Source organism: Centroberyx affinis, unplaced genomic scaffold (assembly GCF_046629955.1).
Source record: "Centroberyx affinis isolate AG114_WGS23_722 - 3 ecotype Tasmania unplaced genomic scaffold, CSIRO-AGI_Caff_v1 ptg000367l_1, whole genome shotgun sequence".
NCBI lineage: Eukaryota > Metazoa > Chordata > Actinopteri > Beryciformes > Berycidae > Centroberyx > Centroberyx affinis.
Genome location: NW_027279038.1, coordinates 48,617 through 73,194, shown reverse-complemented (window position 1 = coordinate 73,194; position 24,578 = coordinate 48,617). Strand labels below are relative to the sequence as shown.

The window sequence follows — 24,578 nt, the reverse complement described above, 5'->3', positions numbered from 1 at the left end:
TAGTTATTTTTCCCCTAGGGGATAAATAGCCTACAGTGCTTCTTAATTTAAATTTTCGTCATGGTCTGTGTGTCATTTCTCCATCAAAACACGGCAAGTTAAAGTCTTCATGTCTTAAACGGCCGAACAGACTTCAACTGCTCCCTCATCCTCCTGACCTTATCTGGTGGGATGTTTTTTTCATGCCATAACATCTTTTCTTTACTTGCAAGTTAGAGTCGGGTGTCAGCATTGCTCAGACTCGGGTGGGGTCATCCAAGCTCCACGCCCCTCCCCCCTACAACACAGTCGGTGTGTTCAGGTATAAAAACAGTGCGCACCCCTCTCCTCGGTCTGGAGAACCAGCTGCGAGGCGGCCGACAGACTGAACCGCCTGGACAAGCAGCAGCAGGGACAGTTGAATATAAGGGGGAAAAAAACTCGCTCTCTCCAAGCAAAACTTTAGTCCTGCACTCGCTTCATTTTCTACCTTACTTCTTAACCAACTCTTACTTTAATTACCCTCCAAATCTCCGTTATTCGTCTTCAAAATGACTGGTAGCCCAGTGACAGGGTTGCTGGTCGCGCTGTGCGTAAGCAGCGCGGTCCACTGCATGCCAAAGAGCCAAGGGAAGAGCAAAAGACACATTGGGCAGCAGCAAGTTTATCCCGAGCTCGGGGACACAGTGCCTCTTACTCAAGGTATGTACAAGGATTTATATTTTCGTAAAAACGCAATTTCTTGTGCCAATTTATTACCCCGAAACATCTCTATAGGCCTAACATTCCTATAGGGAGTCAGTGTGCTTGTGGAACCTAATAGTGAGTTTATAGTGACTTTATCGTAGCCTACTTTATGGTATGTTTTTAAAAAATATTTTTTTTAATCTCCTATGGGTATCACTTTAATGTAATACCGATATAGGCACTTACTGTGTCTGTGCTTATAGCAACTTTATGCATAGGCTACTTTATTTTTTATACATATATTATACACTATTATTTCTCCTTGTAGCCAGCTGTGATGAAAACGGTCGCACATACAGACTGAACGAGCAGTGGGAGAAAACCTACCGTGGAAGTACACTGTTGTGCACCTGCAACGGAGTAGCAGGGATCAAATGTAAAACTAAACCCGAAGGTTAGTGAGAGAGAGCAATTTAGTCTAGGACTACTAGTATTAAGAAAATACAGTTTATTAAAGAAAAATCCTGAAACAGATGGACATTTTAAGGTGTCGCCAGTGAGCCTTTACGCACCGGTGAGATTCCAACAAGTTCACAGTAACAACTTCTAACCTTCTCCTTGTGTCATCTGTCACGTTTTTTTTTTCAGTGGAGGAGTCCTGTTACGACAAGTACAATGACCAGACGTACCGGGTCGGGGAAACCTACGAGAGGCCGAAGGACGGGATGATGTGGGACTGCACCTGCATTGGTTCCAGTCGGGGCAAGATCAGCTGTACAATCGCAAGTGAGTTTGCCTGATTACTAAACACAATGCAAAAATATCAATCTTAACAAGTCACTGAGTATCGAATCATACAATCTTACTTTTCTTACAAGAAGAGAAAAAAGTCTGCCTTGATGCAAGTGGACTGATCTGCCTTGTTGTTACTTGTTTCTTAAGATATGGTCACTTGGTTCCGGAAAATTCCTTAAACAACTGAGACTGCCTTGGAAACAAGTGGAATTATCTCAGAATTCCACAGAAATATGAGATTTGAAGACTGAATATAAGACTTAATCACTTAAGATGGGCAGTTTTTGTACATCTCTTTAAACCAAAGAAGCTAGAATTAACTGCTAAATTGTTTTATTCTCAGATCGCTGCCATGAAGGTGGAAGGTCCTATAAAATCGGGGATACTTGGCAAAGGCCTCATGACAATGCTGACTACATGCTGGAGTGTGTGTGTCTAGGAAATGGCAAAGGAGAGTGGACCTGCAAACCTGTGGGTGAGTATTTTTACCCATAAACAGGCCAGCAATCCTTGTTTTATTTTAGCTTTTTGTTGTGAAAAGATGGATCAGGGGCACACAGGGGAAAAATGTATGTATAGTATGTAAAATAATAGGGCAGGACGTGATCACATTCCATATGAACTATGGAATACAAGTAAACATTAAATATCATGACTTTAACATGCAATCCTCTGTGTTCAGCCACCACAGCTCCCCCCTCCACACACACACACACACACACACACTGAGGTAATTTCTCAGAAGTAGGTCTGTGTTTGATGTCATTGCAAATATTTGACAGCAGTTCAGACAAACAAGGTCAGAGCAAGAGAGCACGCCTCTCCTCTTTGCCCATCTTACGCCACAACTATTCATTTCCCCTTGGTTTGTTGTACTCTGTATGTCTTGACTTAATACAGTAACAAGTAATAAGCAATCATTTGCCTCCTGACTCTTTTTACTTTGTTTTGTAGATAGTCCCTATTAGGAGGCTTTTGCTACTTATTATTATCACTTGGTTTGTTTCTCATGAAAACTGTAATCCTTGGTGATTTAAATACTGTGAATTCAAGTTAGCTACTTGTGTTGCATAATGAACTGGCAATATTAAGGGTCTCTTGTCTTTTCTGTGTAGCCGAGCGTTGCTATGACAACACTGCTGGATCATCCTACGTTGTGGGAGAGACCTGGGAGAAACCGTACCAAGGCTGGATGATGATTGACTGCACCTGTCTAGGAGAGGGAAATGGGCGCATCACATGTACCTCAAGGAGTAAGTAGGGCACGCACGCACACACACACACACACACACACACTGTATTTTTCAGTGTCAGCCATTGACCATTGCGGTTGTTGTTTTCCGCCCAGACCGTTGCAATGACCAGGAAGTCAGGAGGTCCTACCGTATCGGAGACACATGGACCAAGACCGACGCGAGCGGACACACCCTGCAGTGCCTGTGCACAGGAAACGGCCGTGGAGAGTGGAAGTGCGAAAGACACACTTCCAACGCAGGCCGGGGTGAGACTTAATACTTAAACTTTACACTTTTGTGCAGCATAGTGTTTCCTCTGTGGTTCTGTGGCTTAGTAGGGAGAGCATGATACTAACCAGGGGTGTAAAGAGTAATGGAATGTCCTACTTAAGTAGCAGTACTTTGCTGATATTTTACTCAAGTAGAAGTAAAAGTACTGGTGTAAAAATCTACTGAAGTAAAATGTAGCTCATTTAAAATGTAGCCTACTCAGAGTAAAGGTTACTGAGTTACTTTTTAGAAAAGAGGACTTTAAAAAATACCCCAAAAAACAACTACATGTAGGCTACCCAAAAAAACTCAATTACAGTAACGTGAGTAAATGGAATTAGCTACTTCCACCCTTGGTACTAACACTGCCAGTGAGGGAAATATAGAAATATATCCACTTACTCAAAAGCAGTTTTGATGAAAGTTTTCACTGAATGGCATATGCCTCGGATCCTGTCATCATTCATCCTTTCAAAACTTTTGTCTGTACAGGCACAGGCACAGGCACAGGCACAGGTTCTGTTGTGTTGATCCATCCCCAGCCTCTGCCCCAGCCCGAACCCCCCACCGAGGGAACCTGCCGCACAGACTCAGGAGCCACCTTCTATGACGGCCAGCGCTGGATCAAGAACCAGGGCAACAAGCAGGTTCTCTGCACCTGCTTGGGCAATGGAGTCAGCTGCCAGGACTGGGGTGAGTGCAGGAGGGAGGAACAGAATGGGTCTGAATGAGGGAAAGAGGTGGGAGAGAGGCAGGTAGAGATGCAAGAAGGGAAGGATGGAGGTAAGAGGGGAGGGAATATGTGGTTACTCTGTAGGGCATGGTTTAGATCAGTGGGTCCCAAACTGGGATCCGGGGACCACCAGGGGTCCTTGACATGAAAAAGTTTGTGAATCCCTGATTTAGGTAACAATGCTCAAATATTCATCATTGCTGTGTCTCCATTACGAATGCCCTTTCCCCCCCCCCCTTCTCCCCTTCCCATCTGAGCAGAGACCCGGTCCCAGGTGTACGGCGGCAACTCCAACGGCCAGCCATGTGCGTTCCCATTCGTCTTCATGGGGAAGACCTACTACTCCTGCACCTCGGACGGACGCACAGACGGACAGCTCTGGTGCTCTACCACCTCCGACTATGAGACAGACCAGCAGTACTCTTTCTGCACTGAGAAGAACGGTGAGACACAGGAGAGGAGAGAGGGAGGAGGAAGGGGAGAAGGGAGGGGTGGGTAGGATAGAGAGAAGGGGAAGAGATGAAAAGGGGTCAGACCGATATATTGGTTTCACTGATATATAGGGCTGATATTGGCCTTTTATTAAATACTGGCTATTGCCCAGTCGGTGCCATCCACCACCGATATGACGGGTGTTTCTTCCTGATCACAGCCACAAAAAACAGTCTGTAAAACCTGCAAGGAAATTTTATTTTCTTTGCACATTTGTTCTTTCACTCAATTGTAATTTATCTTTTATGTAAATGAATTCTTCATTTAAAGGCCTAATGTATCTCAGCGTTCCCCTTACTATTGAATAGGTGCAGTGGAGTTTTACTGTCACATGTTGGTCTACGTTCTGCTAAATACTTTTTAATTTTTGACATGGTGAAATTTAAATATATTGAATATTGACATAAAATATCAGCTATTGGTGACTTCACTCTAAAAACATTGGTATCGGCCTTCAACTACCCATATGGGCCAAACCCGAGTGTAGACATAGGCAGTGTGGGAAGATGGACAGCCAGATCAGAGATGTAACCCTTGTGTTGCTCTCTCATCTCCAGCCATGGTGATGACACGAGGCGGAAACTCCAATGGCGCCCTGTGCCACTTCCCCTTCCTCTACAACGGCCGTAACTACACCGACTGCACCTCTGATGGCCGCCGTGACAGCATGAGGTGGTGCGGCACCACCTACAACTACGATGGAGAGCAGCGCTTTGGATTCTGCCCCATGGCTGGTGAGTGTGTGTGTGTGTGTGTGTGTGTCTTGGTGTTGGAGGGGAGGGAGCTGTGGTTGTGGGGCTGTGCTCGTAAGGTTTTTTTTTTAACATACAATACGAGGCAGTTACTTTGAAGCTTGTTAGTTAATGTATCTAAGCCTATTGCTGAGCCCCCGCCACCCAAACTAGTTATTTTTCACACTCAATTATTCACACTCAATAGATTTCTTTCTTTGGCAAGGACATTATCAAGCTAAATGCACTGGACTTTATCTAATCTTGTTCTCATAGCTGCTAATGACTGTTCGGCTGCATGGGTCACTTGCAGTCATTGGGGGACTAAATGGCTGCTCTTTAAAGGAGAGGGAGTTTATGGTCATGGGAGAGTGATGCGTCTTTGAAGGCTGTTACAGACTCATTACACTGGGCTTAACTGGGCTGAGGAGAATGGTCTGTCTTAACAGATACAGAGGCATGTGTGCTACATACACACACACACACACACACACACACACACCTGCACACAGAGGGGTTAATCCAAAGCCTTTCTTACAAAAAATGTTTGGCACAGTTTCAAAGTAGGTCTCTGTCTCTCACTCACACTGACTGTTAAATCTTATTTCTCTCTTTCCGTGTGCAGCCCATGAGGAAGTGTGTACCACCAATGATGGAGTGATGCACCGTGTAGGTGACAAGTGGGACAAACGCCATGATGTCTTGGGGCACATGATGCAGTGCACGTGCCTGGGCAGTGGGCGCGGGGAGTGGAGCTGCATTGCCTACTCTCAGCTGCGAGGTCAGAGGGCTAAATGCTAATTCATCTTAGAGTTTGTCTTGAAGTATATAGCGGTTGTATAATCAGACACGAAGAGTCGTATGTTCACTGCATTCCCTTCCTTTCCTCTCTCCTCCATGTGTCCAGACCAGTGTATTGTTGATGGTCTGACCTACGAGGTAAACCAGGCCTTCTCCAAGCGCCACGACGAGGGCTACATGATGAACTGCACCTGCTTCGGACAGGGACGCGGACGCTGGAAGTGTGACGCTATTGGTGCGTTCATGGCTCGTTGGCTCAGCTGTTAGGGAGTGACACGTTGAGCACATTACAGCCCCGCCCCATTCTCCCATCCCATCACCTCCTCTGTTTTTCTCCCCACCAGACCAGTGTCAGGAGCCAGAAACCAGGGCGTTCCATCAGATCGGAGAGTCGTGGGACAAAGTCATCCACGGCAGCCGCTACCGCTGCTATTGCTATGGCAACGGGATTGGCGAGCTGAGCTGCGAGCCACAGCAGACCTTCGCAGGTAGGAGACATCACTGTGGCAATTTCACCAATTTAATATACATCAAATGAACAGCAAAAGTGATGCAGTGAATGAGCTTGCTGGACTAAACAGAGATGAGCAGGTTTTGAGGCAACAGGCCAACAAATGAGTCTTTGGGCTTCCTCAGTCAGTTCCTGGTCATTCCTCCTTTGCCTCTCAGTCCTTCCCCCTCTTTTTTTTTTACCACTGAATGAGACAACTGCCAGTAACTCATTTGTGTTTGCTGTTCTTTTTTGTCAAGTCACCCACTTGTTATTGACGTCCCTCCACCTCTCACCTTGCCCTAACACCCTATCACACATCGGTCTTTGAAATGAAACGAGGGGGCGGCTTGGCTCACTTGCCAGATTAGCAGGGGGGGGTTGATTGCTTAACTTTGAAGTCTGGCAAATGGAGAAGGGCGGGCCAATCACATCACCCCTGTCTTCCCTTTGGGCTTTGTAGTTTGCTCCCACGCCTGTGTTGTTTTCCTGGCCTGCTAGGGGACAAGGGATGCTTTGGGTGGGGAGGAGGGGTTTAATAACATGTGCACACTTCCTGCCTCTCAGTCACTCCCAACACCACACCTCATACAGTTTTTCCCACTGGATATGTAAAGGCCACGACACGTGATACTTTGTTTTAAACGGTCCGTTAGATGAGAACCTTTTAACTATTTGTTCAATGAACTGATCAAGTTCAGGCAGCACTCCATGGCAGCACACCATGTATTCTGAATAAAACCCAGTAAACCTACTCTTGCCCTCGCTCAGCTGACCCATTTATCCTGCTGTCACCAGCAGCAGAGGAGAGTGTATTTGTCTGTGCAGGTCAATGGACTTCTAACAGTGCACTAAATTACCTTCAGCTGCAGTACACCTGTATAACCTGTGAAAGAGAGTGGGCAGCTGTGTGTGTGTGTGTGTGTGTGTGTGTGTGTATGTTCTAGCGGGCACAGGGACGGACAAGGTACGGTGAATATACTACTCCAATGTTATTTCAGACTGTCAAAAGGGCAGCGGGTGTTTGAGCTGGGCTTAGCGCTCTCTGGCAAATGCAGTGTTTGAGCAGGCCGTCTGGCGGTTTGGTTCTGTCCCAATGAGACGAATCTGTCTGACAGAGCCTCGCCAAAAAGCAGCCGACTTACACCCACTCCCTCTATAGGCAACAGTGTATTGCTTTGGCACTGTGTGACTTGATGTACAACATAAGTGTGTCATGCTTTTTCTCACTCATCAAGAGCCTTATCCTCGTTACTAATAGCAGCTTTGTTCCTTTTCTTCCTACTCTCTCCCCGTCTCTTCCCTCCATCCTCGTACACACGCCACCCTGACTCCCCAGGGGGCCACAGACCGGTCCAGGTGATCATCACAGAGGCCGGGAAACAGCCAGACTCCCACCCCATACAGTGGAACCCCCCTGCCTCTGCCCACATTACCCAATACATCCTCAAATGGAGAGTGGTGAGTGAGCCTTTTGATTTCTAATCCCCAACTTTTTTTTTTATTTTCAAGATTTTGTGATCCACTGCTGTACCATGTGTTATGAGTTAGTCCCTCCTCCTCTTTGGTTAATCAAAGTGCTTACAAATTACCTTTTGTAATTGCAAGTGAACACTCATTTCTTCTCGGAAGGGTTTCTGAAAGGTGATGACCATAACAAATAAATAGTGGAATTTTTTGCTGTTCTGTCTGAATGAGGTCAAATTGTAGTTAGTAATGTTGACTGAGGTTTGAGCATGGACAAACAAGGTGATTACGGGGTGCATGAACTCCCTGTGTATACACACACACACACACACACACACGCACACAAATTGCCTTTTGAGGGAATGAAAGGAAAACGCCCCCCCCTCCCCTTGTTTTTCTTCACGCATCTCTCTCTCTTTGAAGATCTCTAGGTCTGACAAGCTGTTTGAAATATTTATGACCCCTAATTGAAGTCAAACACATTTCCTCTTAAGTGGTTTGTATATTTTGGACTGCAAAGCCACTCTCACTCGTCCCCCCTCTTGCTGAGAAGGTTTATAGTTTTCCGACAGAGTGCAAAGCCAACCTAAATGAAGTTGCAGTGAAAGAGTTTTAGCCAACGTCCAATCCGGGAATATTCATAGACCGGCATCACTACTATACAAAGTGTTAACTTTCTGAATTGATTAATAATTCTACTAAATTCTATGTCCTATAATATTATTATTCAACTTTAGTAGTCAGTGTGACAGTGTAGATTATGCCCTCTTTAATCTATGCTATCCATCACTGAAACATTGAAGAAAAAGCATAAATATAGTCAAATAAATAAAAATGCAAATTAAACAGTTCTTAAGAGCCTATACTTTGTGGGGAAAAAGAAAACGAGAAGAAGGAAACAAAAAAGAGCAGAACAAAATAACAATAATAAACAGAAAAGACAAGTTGAAAAAGTAGATTATGCCCTCTTTAATCTATGCTATCAGTCATTGAAACTTGACGTAAAAGCCTCTAACTCACCCCTCCTGATAGAAAAATACCCGTGCACCCTGGAAGGAGGTCAACGTCCCAGGACACCTGAACTCGTACACCATCTCTGGGCTGCGGCCAGGCATCACCTACGAGGGTCAGCTCATCAGCATCCTGCGCTACGGACGCCGTGAGGTCACACGCTTTGACTTCACCACGACCTATGGCTCTTGTGAGTAGAGTTGGGCAGTAACCAAATCTAAACGAATACTATTAGATGGAAATATCAGCACTGATGGTATTCTAGGCCATTTATGCAGTGACCAAAAAAGTGTAAGGAAAGGCAAAGGCTTTGGAAAGAAATTCATACATAGGCATCAACTTCTATTTATATTTGTCTAAAAAACTAATTTCAATCATAAGCCTTTAAATCACAATGGCTTTAAGATAATGAAAAACATAATACATTCAATCAGGTGTGTCCAAACGTTTGACTGGTAGTGTAATTATGGTGCACGCCACTATTATTAAAATAACATTCACACCCATCACACCCATCTTAATGTCTGTTTTCCCCCCACAACCCCTCTCTTCATCTCTCCAGTGGAAACATCGGAGGGAGAGACCACCCAGCCTCCTCCAGTAGTGGACACTTCAGAGTCAGTGACAGAAATCACCTCCAACAGCTTCGTCATCTCCTGGACGTCAGCCTCTGATACCGTCTCTGGCTTCAGGGTGGAGTACGAGCTCAGCGAGGACGGGACTACGCGTAAAGTACTGGGTGAGCGCCTTTCACCACTGCTGCAACCTCAACTGCGGGTTAAAATTAGTGAGATTGCCTCCATTATACCGTGCATGATAGACTGACTGGGTGGTTTCTCTGCTGAAGCTCTGACTGATGGATCTCAGGGGAAACGGATTTGTTGTTTTATGTGTGAAGTACTGTACATACATAGGATCTAGTGAGAAGGTGTATTAACTAGCGTGCTGCATGCTCCTACAGACCTGCCACAGACAGCCACCTCCGTCAGCATCACTGACCTGCTGCCGGGACGCAGATACAACGTCAACGTCTATGAGCTTCCCACCGACGGAAAAAACCCCACCCTCATCCTCTCCACCACGCAGACTACAGGTAGGAACATCTCTCTCCTCCGGTCTATCTGCACGACTTCCCTGCCCCTACCACAGCACACCATGTATTCCCATTTGCCAGATTTTTGTGTCTGTCATTATTTAGATACTTCTGCTGCTAATGTGGGCTTAAGTCTACAATATTTATTGGGCCAATGAACACAAGTAAGCCTAGCACAATCGTTTTAGGGTGTAACGCAAAACTAATGTAACGAGTAGTGTAACTAATTACTTTTCTCGAGGAGTAATAAGTAAAGTAATTTTTAAGAAAAGTAACGTGCAATGTGCAATTTATTATTTTTTTCCAGTAACAACCCCAACACTGCTCTCTGCTCCATGGAGTAGATCTATGGAGCTTATGAAATTTGTGGATGTAATATTATTATTATTATTATTATTATTATTATTGTTAATAATATGATTTCCATCCCCTTCCTCAGCTCCTGACGCTCCTACTCAGCATTCGATCGGCAAGGTGGGCGAGACCTCCATCCAGATCAGCTGGTCCAGGCCTCAGGCTCCTATTACTGGTAAGAAACTACGATGTATATGTATGTGTGTGTGTAAATGCGTGTGATTCAAATTAGGGATTCAAGTTATTATCCCTGGCTGTGTATAACTGTCCGTTCCCGCCTCCCAGGCTACCGTGTGGTGTACACGCCGTCAGTGGAGGGCAGCAGCACAGAGCTGACGCTGCCAGACACTGAGACCTCAGTGAGGCTGGTGGACCTTCGCCCCGGTCTGCTCTACAACATCAGCATCTACGCTGTGGAGGAGGACCAGGAGAGCGAGCCTGTATTTGTTCAGGTCAACACCGCCGGCTCATCTCTTCCAGGTACGCATGCATGTATTTGTAAAACAGATACTGTGTCATTCAATTTATAAAAAACAACAAAACAGAAATACTCCTGTTACAAAAGGTGGCACAACTTTGCTCTGTATTTGGACAAACATAAACATTTTAAATGAATAGAAATGCCTTTTTAATTTGAGCCCATGTTTGTTTTATTCAACCTTCACATTAAATTATTCTTTCTCTCTACTAGTAAATGGAAAATTTTAAATCATTCTTTGTCTTCTGGCCATCAGTGAGAGCTGTGTGATTGACAGTGAGCAGATTAAGTTAGTACTTGGAGCTGAAGTTTCCTTATAGGGCCAGGGATCTTTGGATAGGGCTTCTCCTGTGTTTCGGGCCAAGACTGAGCTTGTCATAACACTGCTTCATCAAAGTTTGCTTTCACAGCCCTCCATACCATCATAATATTCTTTTTAGAGGGTGTTCATCTTCATCCTGCCCCCAAATGACCTGTCATTAATTCATGCTGGGCTCCAGAGAAACACACACCTATGCACATGCATTATGAACATGCACACACACACACACACACTCGGATTTCCATTTAAGCCTCTTTCCTCCTTGTGCCTGGCACAGCAATTTTATTATGTTCAAAAAGAGCAAAACCAGATGCTCTAGCGAGTGGCACTGAATTTCCCCACCCAAGTCTGGCTTTGGTATTTTATTTCTGTTTTCTGCTACAACTGGGGCGTTATTGTTGATGCCTTACTCAGACTGTAATTTGTCGCTCATAATGAGCTTGTCTGTTTGAATGCATCTTCACTCTCTTGGAATATGTTCTAATGTGGGAAGTTTCAGACTGGACATAGCTCAAGCCTATGTGTCATGCAAATATTTTATGTTTGAGCTACAAACTTTCACAAAACGGACATGACAAAGACAAGCAGGTTTATAGGTTGTTTTACTGTATATTTACTTGGATGACCCTGAGTTGTTTCATTAATCTTGAATCTTGAATAATCTACCTATTACCTGCCAAATGGTTCACTGATTGTACATTACAATATAATGTATAATTACGACAATTAACTATTATATTATTGTGAGTCTTGTAAATTTGTTCTAATTCTGATTATACCCCCTGTCAATCAATCTACCACTTCCTGTCCACAGAGGAGGTCCAGTCCCCCACAGACCTGCAGTTCTATGAGGTTACAGATGTGAAGATCGTCTTCACCTGGACCGGCCCGCCCAGCGAGGTCACGGGTTACAGGGTGACCTTCTCCCCCGTTGCTCCCGACGGCACAGAACAGAGGCTCCTGCAGCTGCCCATGTCACCCAATGCGTACGCTGAGATCACCCACCTGCAGCCCGGCACGCTCTACCGCTTCAACATCTACGCCATCAATGGAGGAGTGGAGAGCGAGCCGCTGGTGGGAGAGAAGTCTACCAGTAAGTATCAGACCAGGGAGCCCAAATCAGACCCGTAAGGATTAGACCGAAACATGAAAGTAGATCAGATCCAGGAATAATGATTGTGTGGAAGCGGTCCCGGAATGAAGAGGGATAAATCTTGAAGGTGGAAATAATGAAAATGAAAATGAAAATGAATTGGAATCGGAATCGGAATCTAAGGAAACAGAATACCACTTGAGAGGTCCCTTTAACATTTTATGATATTCAGTATTGATAATACATTACACTACACACTACATGTAATCTCAGATATGTGGTAAGAAAAAACAAAAGAAATATGGAATTTCACAGAATTTCACTGAATTAAATTCAGCTACCTGAAGTTTCTTGTAGGTTGAATCGGAATTGATGAGCTCATTCATGAATTGACCCCAACCCTGTCTTACATGTGTTGCTTCATGCGCTCCCCCCTCCAGAGCCTGATGCTCCCACCAATGTGCGTTTCACTGACGTCGGCCCCGACAGCGCAATGGTCATCTGGGAGGTCCCCCGCTCCGTCATCACGGGCTACCGTCTCCTGCTGAGCGTGGAGGGCTCCAACCCCACCACCAAGAGGATCCCACAGGACGTCTCCCAGTTCCCTCTCAAGGGCCTGAGCCCAGACACCCACTACACCGTCACCCTGAAGTCTGAGCAGAACAATGTGCTCAGCGAGGGCGTCACTGGATATTTCACCACCAGTGAGTATTAGGAGAAACAGAAAATATCAGTGTTGAGCAGAATTGAATGCCGTAATGAAAATACCTATTTTTTCCCCATTCTTTCCTCCCTCCAGCTCCCCAGATGGGTAATGCTCCTACTTTCAGCACCGAGATCACTGATACCTCCATCATCATTACCTGGATACCTGTCCGCAGGTTCAGCTACAAGGTAGAAACCTGCATCGAAAATCAGTTCATCATCTAGTAAAAACAGTTGTTCATAATTGAAGTTAAAAGTTTTACAGTCTTTTCAGTGATTGTAAATATGTTGATTTTTGACTCATCAACCTTATTGTTAATTTTCATGTAGTTGAGATTGAGTGACAACTTTGTGTGAATATGCAGCAAGTTCTTTTTTTTCTCATTTGTATTTCTGTGCCCGTTTGTTTCTGTGCCCAACGGTATTTAAAAAAAAAAAAGTATAGTTTTAAATTTGTTTTTGACCTCTGATCTCTGCGTGTCTCCTTCTTGCTTTCCAGCTGTCTGTGCGCCCCAGCCAGGAAGGCGAAGCTCCCAGAGACGTGACCTCTGACTCTGGAAGTATTTATGTGTCTGGCCTGACCCCTGGAACCGAGTACATCTACAGTGTTCAGCCCATCTTCAACGGACGTAACCGTGGAAACCCCGTCACCCGCAATGTTGTCACCCGTGAGTGATTTTAGTGATTCAGTTTCTGAGCTTATTTGCCTCAGTGAGAAAAACAGAGCCGTGGCTATGATTGCTAGCCGAAAGCTACTAATGAAGGAGCTGGTTGTCAGACAGTGGGATTTAATTCTGCTTCATTCCATTTTGCATGAGTCTGTATCAGATGTTATTGCTGTATCCATCAATTTTCTCTTTTCAGACTTTCTCTTTTCTGTGTCTGTTCTGGTTTCTCTTCCCTGCAGCCCTGTCTCCTCCCACTGACCTGAGTCTGGACTCCAACCCGGACACAGGAGATCTCACTGTCCAGTGGGTAGGCGTCAAAACACCAGGTAAATATTGACTGTGCTCCCCACGCACCTCTAGCCCATTGGACCGCTGGTTTAGGCAAGTCTAGACCTTGGCCTTCCGATGGTATTTTTCTGCCAGGACAAATGTTACCGTCTCTTCCTCCTCCTGTTGTTTCTCTCTCTTTCTCTCTCTCCTCATTTCTCACACTGACTCGTTGCATAAAGTCCTCACATTATTTTCCACCTCCTCTTCTTCCTGCAGACGTTACAGGCTACAGAGTGACAGGCACGCCGACCAATGGTCAGCGAGGAAACTCCCAGGAGCAGTTCATCCAGCCTGATCAGAACTCATGCACACTGGAGAACCTGAGTCCGGGAGTGGAGTACAACGTCAGCGTGTTCACTGTCAAAGACCATATGGAAAGTGTGCCGGTGTCCACCACGATCACACCAGGTAGGAGCCAGGCCTCGAACACACAACTGTCTCACCTAACATTCATATCGTGAGTGAGACATAGAGAGAGAGAGAGAGAGAGAGAGAGAGAGAGATGAAGAGAGAGAGAGAGAGATGAATTTGCCAGGAAAGGTTGGGTCTGAGTCAATGTGGCACCGACTCCAATATTTCCACCTCCTGCCATTATTTTCTTTATTCCCAACTTCAAGATGTATCCCTCTTCACTCCGAGACTGTTTCCACACAAACATTATTCCTGGAACTGACCTAGTTTCTCATGAAAAAAACTCTTCAAGTTTGAGCAGCTCATCACCCTGCTAAGAGATGCAACATTCAAAACCTCAAAAACATACCACCCTTTCTTAATCATCATAACCTTCAATTGTCTGTTTTGCTGTGATACTGTAATTACACAGTCCTACTAACATGGTCATTGGCTGAATGTTCTTTCAGCCACATGTCTGTCCATGTCTGGTTAACGCACATTTGTCTGACCTACTTATTTGCATGGAGATAATATCACTGTTTATTAATTGGGAAAGTGGATTAATATGTTTGTGAAGAATGCCTAGATCAATAGCATTAATCTTTGCTTGAGATTTATCTTTTAACTAGTTTAAAGGTAATTTTTGAATGTTTTTTGATAATGACAATTTTGTAATGCATCTATCAAGCATGGCTATTGTTACACTCAGTGGTGTTCCTGGGTCTCTGAATGCTTTACTGGGAATTCAATTTTTGTGTTTGACATAATCAATGTAATTATTATAGCTTTTGAGTCTATGTGCTTGTCTCTCTTTCTAATTTTGCCTGCTATTTGCACACGGCTTAACCCTTTCAGACATACCCCCACCAAGTCATGTTGACTTTGTCGACATTACTGATACCACCATTGGCCTGCGTTGGATCCCGTTGAACTATACTGCCATTACTGGTTACCGGATAACGGTGGTAACAGCGGGCGAGAACCTGCCAATCATCCAAGATATGGTGGACATATCTGCCGGTTATTACACGGTTCGCGGTTTGGAGCCTGGCGTGGACTATGTCATCAGTATCTTCACGGTTACAGAGGAGGGGGAGAGCGAGCCGACCACATACACAAAGCAAACACATGCTGGTGATTTAACTCTTTCACTCCATCAGTGGGGAGGGCTTCGGATTTGATATCAGATAAAGAAAACACATAAAAAGCCTCATTTCATTAACTTGCATATTAAACTAAATTTTTACTAAATTTGTGAAAAAAAACATAACGCATATCAAAAAATATATATATAAACCAACTTTTATTTAGTTAACCTCTTAGCAATTATCAAAATAAGGTAGGGACTCATCAAGTCATGTTGATACTCTTGCAATTCATTGGTAAATGTGCAGAAAAATGTTTATCTGGATATATACCTGTAAATTAGTCCTGTCCTATGAAGAATAAAAGCCTGTATTTGCTCTTTCTGTTACTTATAAAGACGTACTGCTTTGTTTTACTATATTGTCTGTCTCTTAAACTTAAAACCCCTCCCTCTCCCAGCCATTCCAGCTCCCACCAACCTGAACTTTGGAGGGGTGGGCCCTGACCACATCAGGGTGACCTGGACGGTGCCTAACGTCCCCACGCCGAGCGACATCTCGCGCTTTGTCATCCGCTACCACCCTGTAGCCACTGATGATGACATCAAGGAGGTTAACGTGGGCGGAGCCACCAACACCTTCCTGCTGCAGAGTAAGACTGATGACATCTTGACTGCACCATACTGAGCTTATGTTTAGCCAAATGTCTGACAGAAAACTGACTTAAAAGTTATAATACAGGCTGGCAGAACAATAATGTAGGAGAGTACTACACCGGAGTGAGAAAAAATGCATTGTTTTTGTTTCTGTCGCTCTCGTCTCAAGCCATTCTGACCATCTGGCTGGATATTTACCTCTCTGTATCTATATAGACCTGCTGCCCAACACAGAATACCATATCAGTGTTGTGTGTGTGTACGGGGAAAGAGAGAGCACACCAGTCACTGGAATTCAGAGAACTAGTGAGTATGATGACTAGTACAAAAAAACCCATCCAAATAGAAACTACGCCTTGTGTTTTTTTTCTGTAGAAATATCATTGCATGTGATTTTAAATGTCTCTCCATCTCTACCAATACCTCTCCTTCCAGCTCTGGACTCTCCTACTGGCTTGGACTTCTCTGACATCCAGACCAACTCCTTCACCGTTCACTGGCTGGCCCCAACTGCCGTTATCACCGGCTACCGGATTCGCTATCAGATGACGAGCGGCGGGCGGGCCAAGGATGAGAGGCTGCCCCCAACCAGGACCTACTACACCTTGACTGGACTGGCACCGGAGACCGAGTACCTGATCTACGTGTATGCTGTCAACAGCGACCAGGAGAGCCAGCCTCTGACTGGCACACAGGCCACCAGTGAGTTTCTATACGGCTGCTGATTGGTTTCTGTAGTCACGTCTACTCTTCCTTCTGGTGCCAACAGACAAACAGGCATTCTTGATTATGATTATGTTCTTTTTCACTGATTTTTCACAATTAAAATGTATCTCCTCTCTTCTCTTCTCCTCTCTTCTGCCCTCTTCTCATCTCCTCTGTTTTATTTGTCTACCCTCTCCCAGTCTCTGATGCTCCCACTGACCTGGAGGTGACGTCATCCACCCCCACAAGCATCAGTATCCGCTGGGACGCCCCCTCTGTCACAGTGAGGTACTACAGGATCACCTACGGAGGGACAGGTCTGTACATCCTGTTGTAGTTTACATTGCCTTCTAGCCTGCGGATAAACCTCTGCCATAGTCTGGGTTTGACTCTTTATTCTTCTCTTCCTCTCTCTCTGTCTCTTTGTGCTAGGCGGTGAGACTCCTCAGGAGTTCACCATCCCAGGCACACAGACCACTGCCACCATCCACAGTCTGAACCCCGGTACTGACTACATCATCACGGTCTACGCTGTTACCGGGAGAGGGGACAGCCCCGCCTCCAGCACCCCTATCTACGTCACACACAAGACCGGTACAGCAACATGACTGTTTCAGAATTGTTCCAGAAACAAAATATACATGTTCCAGGTTGAATTAAAATTATGGCTTGTCATGTGTCCATCTCTGTCTTTCACCCCTGCCTGTAGACATTGAGTCTCCCTCTGACATGACGGTGACTGATGTGAAAGACAATGCCATCACAGTGCGCTGGTCCCCTGCTCAGGGCTCCATCAAAGGCTACAGAGTCACCAGCGTCCCCAAGAACGGCCTGGGACCCTCTTTCTCGGAGGTGGTGGCCCCTGGTAAGAAAGAGCTGTTCATTCAGACTTTCTCTTTTCTTTTTATATATAACTTTCATGTATTTCCAGTATAATACCCTCTGGTGTTTCCTGCATCTGGGTCTTACCCTTACTTCTCCTTCACTTCCCTTTTGCTCTCCTGTTACAGATCAGACAGAGATGACGTTCACAGGTCTGATGCCCACTGTAGAGTATGTCCTGAGTGTCTACGCCCTGGGAACCAATGGAGAGCCCTCTTCCCCTCTGGTGGACAATGCTATCACTGGTTGGTTTGACTCAACTCAATGGAAACGTATCTAAGAATGACTTAACATCTGTCTTTTACTTTAATCTGCCTTTGAAGAAATAGAGAGACTGGTGTGCAGCACGTAAATGAAAACCCCCCTCCTCCTTCCCTGCAGCGATGGACCGTCCTAAAGACCTGACCTTCTCCGATATTGACTCCACCTCCCTACGCATCACTTGGGACAGTCCCGACGGCACGGTGACATCATACCGCGTGCTGTACTCCAGCCCAGAGGAGGTTGAGAGGGAGCTACGTCCAGCACCCAGAGGTGACCAGGACAGCGTGATGCTGACAGGCCTTCGCCCCGGGACAGAGTACACTGTGAAAGTCATTGCCCTCCATGACCGCACACCCAGCACCCCGCTGGTGGGAACACAGGCCACAGGTAGGGACTCACTCCTTAATGAATGATTCCAGCACAGAAAACATCAACACATGCATGGTTCGATTTATATGTATCCTGACTTGTAAGTACAATACACTCAAATTCTAAATGTTTGCTTGCATTTGTATCTCCCTCAGTAATCCCCGCTCCAACCGACCTGCGCCTCACAGAGGTTACTTCCTCCTCCTTCGTTGTGTCATGGCACACTCCCACCTCGCACCTGACAGGCTACCGTGTGGTCGTCAACCCCAAGAACAACAACGGCCCCACCAAGGAGATGAACGTTGCCCCAGACACCACCCGCGTCGTCGTACCAGGACTCATGGTGAACACAGCTCTGCCTGAGTTCTTGTCTCTATATTTACATGGATAACATTCTGTCAGTGGGTTAATATCTATTGTATGTATGTGCATTGTAGGTGGCAACCACATACCAGATACATGTCTATGCTCTGAAGAACTCTGTCACCAGCAGACCGCTGGAGGGAGAAGCTACCACACTGGAGGGTAAGTGGCTGCTTCATAAACCAAACAGCACACACATAATACACCAATTACCAACAATTATTATTCACAACCATCTCTTTTTCTCTCTCCCTCCATGCAGAGGTAAGTCCTCCTAGACGTGTTCGTATCTCTGATGTGAAGGATTCCTCTATCACGCTGACCTGGCGCTCCAAGGTGGAAACCATCACCGGCTTCCTCATCCAGGCCACACCCCTCGGCGGCTCACGGCCCACAATCAAAAAGACTATCCCAGGAGAACAGCGCACCTACACCCTCACAGGTACACTGGACCTGCCTTACCAATACACCTGGTGAAAGGTGGAAAGAGTTTTTCCAGATGTGAAAGAGATATGGATGTGTGTGCGATTGCGTGTGTGTGTGTGTGTGAGAGATTGGTAGTGCGGTCTTGCTTCACCTCATGTCATGTTTGGTTTTTCGCAGGTCTGGAGCCAGGCACCACCTACACCATCCACCTCTTTACCCTGAATGGCAACACAAAGAGCGCTCCCTTCACTCTCACTGCTGAAACAGGTATGTGTATGCACATGTTTAATTTACATTTACACAAGTTTTTCAATGCGATTTTTGGGATCTGATTCTAGACATTGGATGTTATGAGATCACATTGCAGCATGTCCATACTTGGCCTCAACATGGCTGTTGTACTTCTTCTGATGCTGCATTTATTGTCACATTGTGGCACACTGTGTCTGTACTGCATCCAGACTATGTTGACTTACATCCATGCAAGCCTGACACTTCTTGAAGATCTTATAGAAATATGAGCAAAATGATAATGTTGATTAATAAGTCCTGGCTTAACCACCAACTTTTATCATCTCATCCCAGCAGTACCTTTAAGTCACAGGTCTGGACGCACAAAAATAGGATTTTGCTCATATTGCTATTGGAGCTTCAAAAGCATATATGGAGGTGGTCAAGCTCGTGTTGTGATCAGAATTCAGTGAAGTCTGGATGCAATACAGACACAATGTGCATACAAGAAATGTGAAGAGATGGAGAGGAAGAGCGGGGAAAAGTAATACAAACAGATTTAGATAAAGGAGATGCATAACAGTCATTTTCCAAGTGTGGACATAGAGCAATGTGTGCTCATGTTTAGAATCAGATCTCAAAAATCAAGTTGAAATGACAAGTGCAACCGTAGCCATTGAAACAAACCATAACGGTAACCCTAGACATTCACACACGAAGACACACACACCAAGTGACCAGATGATCTAACCCAATATGATTTCTTTGCAGCTAAACCAGTGGTCCAGGCTCCAACCAACATCCAGATCACATCTTTGACCCCCAACTCCATCTCCTTCACCTGGCAGCCCCCTGCCACACGCATCACAGGATATTACATCACCTACGAGGAGTCAGGAGGAGCACCCCGAGAGCTCACCCCGCGCCCACATGCCGGCCAAAACTACGCCACCATATCTGGTAGGTGCCTGTCTTTGAGTCCAAAACTGTCACTTCTGTAGATACCAGGAGGGATTTCCCAGTAAAATCCTTTCACTTACTCTGACTGTAATATGTCTCATTTTTCATTTCCATTTCGATTCAAAAAACAGTTCAGAATTGCGACTCGGTGATTCATGGAAAAATTCAAACCTACCCACAGGCTCATCCTCTCATATGGTAATTTTAAGTGAGTCAGATGTGAGATGTGATAATGATCCCTCTCCGCAGGCCTGAGACCGGCCACAGAGTACATCATCAAGATCATCGCCCTCCAGAATACACAGAGAAGCACTCCTCTGGTGGGCAGAGTCCAGACTCGTGAGTATTTTGAGTCTCTCTCTCTCTCACACACACACACAAATAAGATAACACAGATGAAAAATGTCTGCTTTGTAGAATGACAAAATTGATGGTAAAAGTGATGTGACAGAGTGCAAAAATTCAAATGATTTATGGGAAATATGCAAAACCTTTTACCAAATATAAGGTTTTGAATAACAGCTCTTGTGTGCTCAGCTGCATTAAAGGTATTGCTGTAACAGCCTTGAGGCCTGGAAATAAACTATGCAGTCAACCAACAGTAGGCTCGGCCTTTTAAAACAACAATACAGCTTTTATTTTGAATGCCTTCAGAAAGGTCATTCAAAATATTCCTGGTGTGTTAGTAATACTGCATTATGACACACTTGGCCATGAAGTAGTACAGTAGCAATGCTGCATATTCATCGCCATCTGTTGGCTGAGATATGCTACTGCAGCCCTGCTTTACCCTAACCGTAGTCTAACCTGCTTGCTTTCCTAACCCCGTCTCTCCCGCCTAGACTCGGACTTGCTTACGCTGCCTCTGCCCAGCCGCCCCGGGGACAGGCTGGATGTGCCTGAGACTGATGCGGACAACAGTGTCCAGATAGTGGTCCCCAATGGACAGGATGCGCTTGGCGGTCACGGCCAGCATGTGGAGTACACAGAGTACAACAACAATGGAGACAACGGGTATAACGGGAATAGTGGCAACCCACAGACACCCTATGGGCATGTGCGTGAGCCGCTTGTCTTTGTACCCCTTCCCGACGCAGAGGGCCGTAGACTGCCTATCGTGAAGCTGAACGTGCCTGTCGGCTCTGCGTTTGGTTTCCCCGAGAACGAGACGGGGGTGCCACAGGAGGCGCAGACCCAGACCACCATTTCCTGGCAGCCGTACAGGCAGAGCAACGCCTACTTGGTCTCTTGCAATCCACTCACGCAAATAAATGAGAAGATGTTCCAGGTAAGACCACATTGTCTGAATTCAGTCTTTAACCACTCACGGTTGCCATATTGGATACAATCTCATGTTCAAGTGACTCCTATTCAATGTGTACATGGTCAAACCCTGTCTATCTGTCCCAGATGCGCCTGCCAGGTACCGCCACCAGTGCCACCCTGATAGGGCTGACCTCCGGGGCGTCCTATAATGTGATCGTTGAGGCCCTGAAGGGGGCACTCAAACACAAGATTCTGGAGGAGGTCATCACAGCTGGGAACACTGGTAAGGATACAGCAACTGTAATGCCTGGACTAGGATCAGCTTAGCTACTACCCCCGCCTGAAAATCTGACATAACCTAAAAGAAGTTGCAGTAAATTCTAAAAGGGCAGCAGTCACTTTGCCTCATTGCAGAACACAGTATCTTTGTCTAACTAATGGCTTACAGAACCTTTGCTCATATTCTTCTCTTCTCTCCTCTTCCTTCAGTGAAAGATGGGGCGCCCTCCAATAAGGACTCATGTTATGACACCTTTACTGCAACCTACCATGATGTCGGTACTGAATGGGAGCGCATGTCCGAGACGGGCTTCAAGCTGTGGTGCAGATGCCTGGGACTGGGAAGTGGCCACTTCAGATGTGACTCCTCCAGTAGGCTTTTTTGGTTATTCGCCTGCAATATCGAAATCATATATTTGGAGTTCAGAGTGGAATATATCTAACTCTAACGTTCTCTCTCTACATCTTGCTTTGTCCATCATTAGAGTGGTGCCATGACAACGGCAACAACTATCGTATTGGAGAGAAGTGGGACCGCCGCGCAGAGAACGGTCACATGATGAGCTGCACTTGCCTGGGCAACGGCAAGGGAGAGTTCAAGTGTGAACCACGTAAGACCTCTTAGTTTTCAAGGACTGTGTCTATAAAAAAAAAAAAAAAAAAGGTGTTTTATTGTTTCCCTCTTGAGTTGCATGTAAACTTTAACGTGTGTGTACCCATGCAGATGAATCGGTGTGCTATGATGATGGAAAAACGTACCAGGTTGGCAACCAGTGGCAGAAGGAGTACCTGGGCGCCATCTGCACCTGCACCTGCTTTGGAGGACAACAGGTGGGACAGATTAGCCTCTCTTTTTCTTTGGTTCTGAAAGTCAGTACACAGTTAAGACTGGGTATCGTTAGGATTTTACCAATTGTGGTGCCATTTTTTATTCTTCTTATCGATCCGATTCTTTATCGATTCCTACCGTACACATTTTCAGGGGTAAAAGACTACATACAGCTTTAGTGTAGTTAACTTTGTTTTATTACTCAAGACAGACATTGCTGTGAAGAGTTACTTTAGTCTCAGAATTACTTTTCAAAACAGCTAAGGCACATGTGGCATTAATGCCTTACTTCAGAGAACAAAATACATGAACATGTGAAAAAAATGTAAGTAAATGGAGGTCAACATCACAGAACAACAACAAAATAATTGCCTCTGACTGTATTTACCGCACAGAAAGGGTCAAAAAGTTACTGGAGAAGCATCCAGCTGTTCAAAATGCTTAATGATCGATAAAAGGAATCGTTAGTGCGGTCGCTTTTGGAACGGGGATTAAATCAGAACCTGTTCTCGATACCCAGCCCTATACACGGTACAGAATGACTTGTGACGGTATTCAAGGACTCAAGTGAAACATGGGCAAATGTGTGCGTCTGTGTGTGTGTGTTTGGTCTCGTCAGGGTTGGAGATGTGAGAACTGCCGCAGACCGGGTGCTGAGGTCGATGCCAGCCTGCTGCAGCCTGTCAGATATGGAGACAACACTCTACGCAAATTGGTGAGTGGGATTAAAGTAAAATTATTTTAATATTCATTTTTCTCAGGAGACAAATGATAAATGTGTTTGGTATCAGTACAGAAAAAGACAAGCAAGAGTCTAGTCTTATGAGAATCACAGCATTGCCCTGTTTTAGGTGTTGCATGTGATTGAATCAAAATCTGATGCAGATGTGCAGAATTGTTTCTACCTAAACATCTTGCAAAAACACCCACTCAAATTTTCTCCCCAACTCCTCCTCCAGAACATTCACTGCCCCATCGAGTGCCTTCGACCTGAGCTGCTGGCAGACGCACACGCACCCGTTCCCCAGAATCCTCGGGAGTAAAGGGCCGCTCGTCTCTCATCTGCTTTGCTCCCCCACCGTCCAAACGCTGTACTGCCTCGCCCTATGGGAGCCATCCTGTCTGTGACTGAACTGACCTAACCACCTTGTGCCTTTGTGACACACATTCAACTGAAAATGTTACACTGCCCCGATGCCTTACCAAATTGCTATTGTTTATTGGATACTTTTCAAATGCCAATCTTTTCGTTGTTCATATGTTGACCATCAGTCTATGAATCCATGCTCTATTGGGGATTTACAACTTCTGTCATTTTAATTTCCTTTTCCACATCAAGTAAGATTTCCTGTATTCATGTGGCTTTAAGAGGGTAAGACCCTCCTACTTGTGTGTGTGTGTGGCTCCTATGGGAATTCATTTAGGACTTGTTAACTTTCAGATTTACATATTTACAAAACTGCCGTGTAGTGTTTTGCGTCAAATAATTTTCAATAATTTTTCCTAATCAAACAGCAGAAACTGTCAGAAATTAAGCACTGTGTTAAAAGAATGTCAATGTAGTGATTAACAAGGTTTGTTTGTAATGTCCGTGAAAATGTGCGTTTTTCTTTTCTGTAGCCCCTCTTCTGTCGCTAGGGGTAGCACTGTGTGCGATTGACACTTAACTGAATTCTGATTTTTCTAACTTTGTTTTTCTAATTTATCCCTTTAATCACAATGTGTGAATGCTTGAACTGGGGTGTGTGAATTTGAACTGTTTTATTTTTGTATGTTATTGTTCGTGCCAAAGTTGTTTCTACCTTTGACAAAAAGAATCCCTTATTTTAATAAAGCTGGAGAGAACGTCAAACTTTGCCTTGCTGTATATTGTGTGAATAGTTTTGACCATGTCATTGGTAAATAATATGCAGAAGAAAGACAAGCTCTTGTTCTGCTTTCTACATCATGTACAGTTCTCAAACTCTTTGCTTGTAGAGCATCGACTCAAGGGTCTCAAAGACAGGCTTTTGAATGTGATCATTGTGAATGGAATAAAGGTGAGATAGGTTAAATATTTTTTATATTTCTGGGTCCCACGTTAAGGACCACAGGGAGCTTCCAAGACCCCACTTTCCCAATTTGTAACTTTAAAAC

General features: G+C 45.1%; 1 protein-coding gene across 3 annotated transcripts; it reads left to right on the top strand.

Annotated features, from left to right (window-relative positions):
- The first annotated feature begins 359 nt into the window (after positions 1-359).
- fn1b (fibronectin 1b) lies at positions 360-24,417 on the top strand. 3 transcript variants are annotated; one of them, XM_071515764.1, is made up of 46 exons: positions 360-681; positions 995-1,120; positions 1,315-1,452; positions 1,805-1,936; positions 2,577-2,714; positions 2,810-2,962; positions 3,459-3,659; positions 3,960-4,142; positions 4,749-4,925; positions 5,548-5,703; positions 5,830-5,958; positions 6,068-6,211; positions 7,553-7,674; positions 8,713-8,881; positions 9,254-9,430; positions 9,653-9,784; positions 10,224-10,313; positions 10,424-10,618; positions 11,753-12,031; positions 12,472-12,735; positions 12,831-12,925; positions 13,236-13,404; positions 13,644-13,730; positions 13,951-14,142; positions 14,983-15,261; positions 15,673-15,864; positions 16,085-16,174; positions 16,304-16,570; positions 16,774-16,890; positions 17,006-17,167; positions 17,283-17,438; positions 17,584-17,700; positions 17,837-18,106; positions 18,244-18,431; positions 18,526-18,613; positions 18,714-18,893; positions 19,055-19,144; positions 19,880-20,068; positions 20,318-20,407; positions 20,911-21,356; positions 21,479-21,617; positions 21,824-21,985; positions 22,099-22,224; positions 22,338-22,444; positions 23,062-23,157; positions 23,402-24,417. In XM_071515764.1, the coding sequence occupies exons 1-46, from the start codon at positions 531-533 to the stop codon at positions 23,483-23,485; spliced, it is 7,434 nt and encodes a 2,477-aa protein (XP_071371865.1). In that variant the 5' UTR covers positions 360-530; the 3' UTR covers positions 23,486-24,417. The 3 variants fall into 3 exon arrangements, with proteins under 3 accessions (XP_071371865.1, XP_071371866.1, XP_071371867.1); XM_071515765.1 differs by having other exon boundaries at positions 3,957-4,142; XM_071515766.1 differs by lacking the exon at positions 995-1,120.
- The last annotated feature ends 161 nt before the right edge of the window (positions 24,418-24,578 follow it).

What these genes read in the sequence shown, in the direction of transcription:
- fn1b (XM_071515765.1), top strand. Translation starts at nt 531, where the DNA reads ATGACTGGTAGCCCAGTGACAGGGTTGCTGGTCGCGCTGTGCGTAAGC. An exon ending in GGTGGACAATGCTATCACTG is followed by an intron (nt 17,701 to 17,836) that starts GTTGGTTTGACT and finishes CCTTCCCTGCAG; the next exon opens with CGATGGACCGTCCTAAAGAC. An exon ending in AGAGTTCAAGTGTGAACCAC is followed by an intron (nt 22,225 to 22,337) that starts GTAAGACCTCTT and finishes GTACCCATGCAG; the next exon opens with ATGAATCGGTGTGCTATGAT.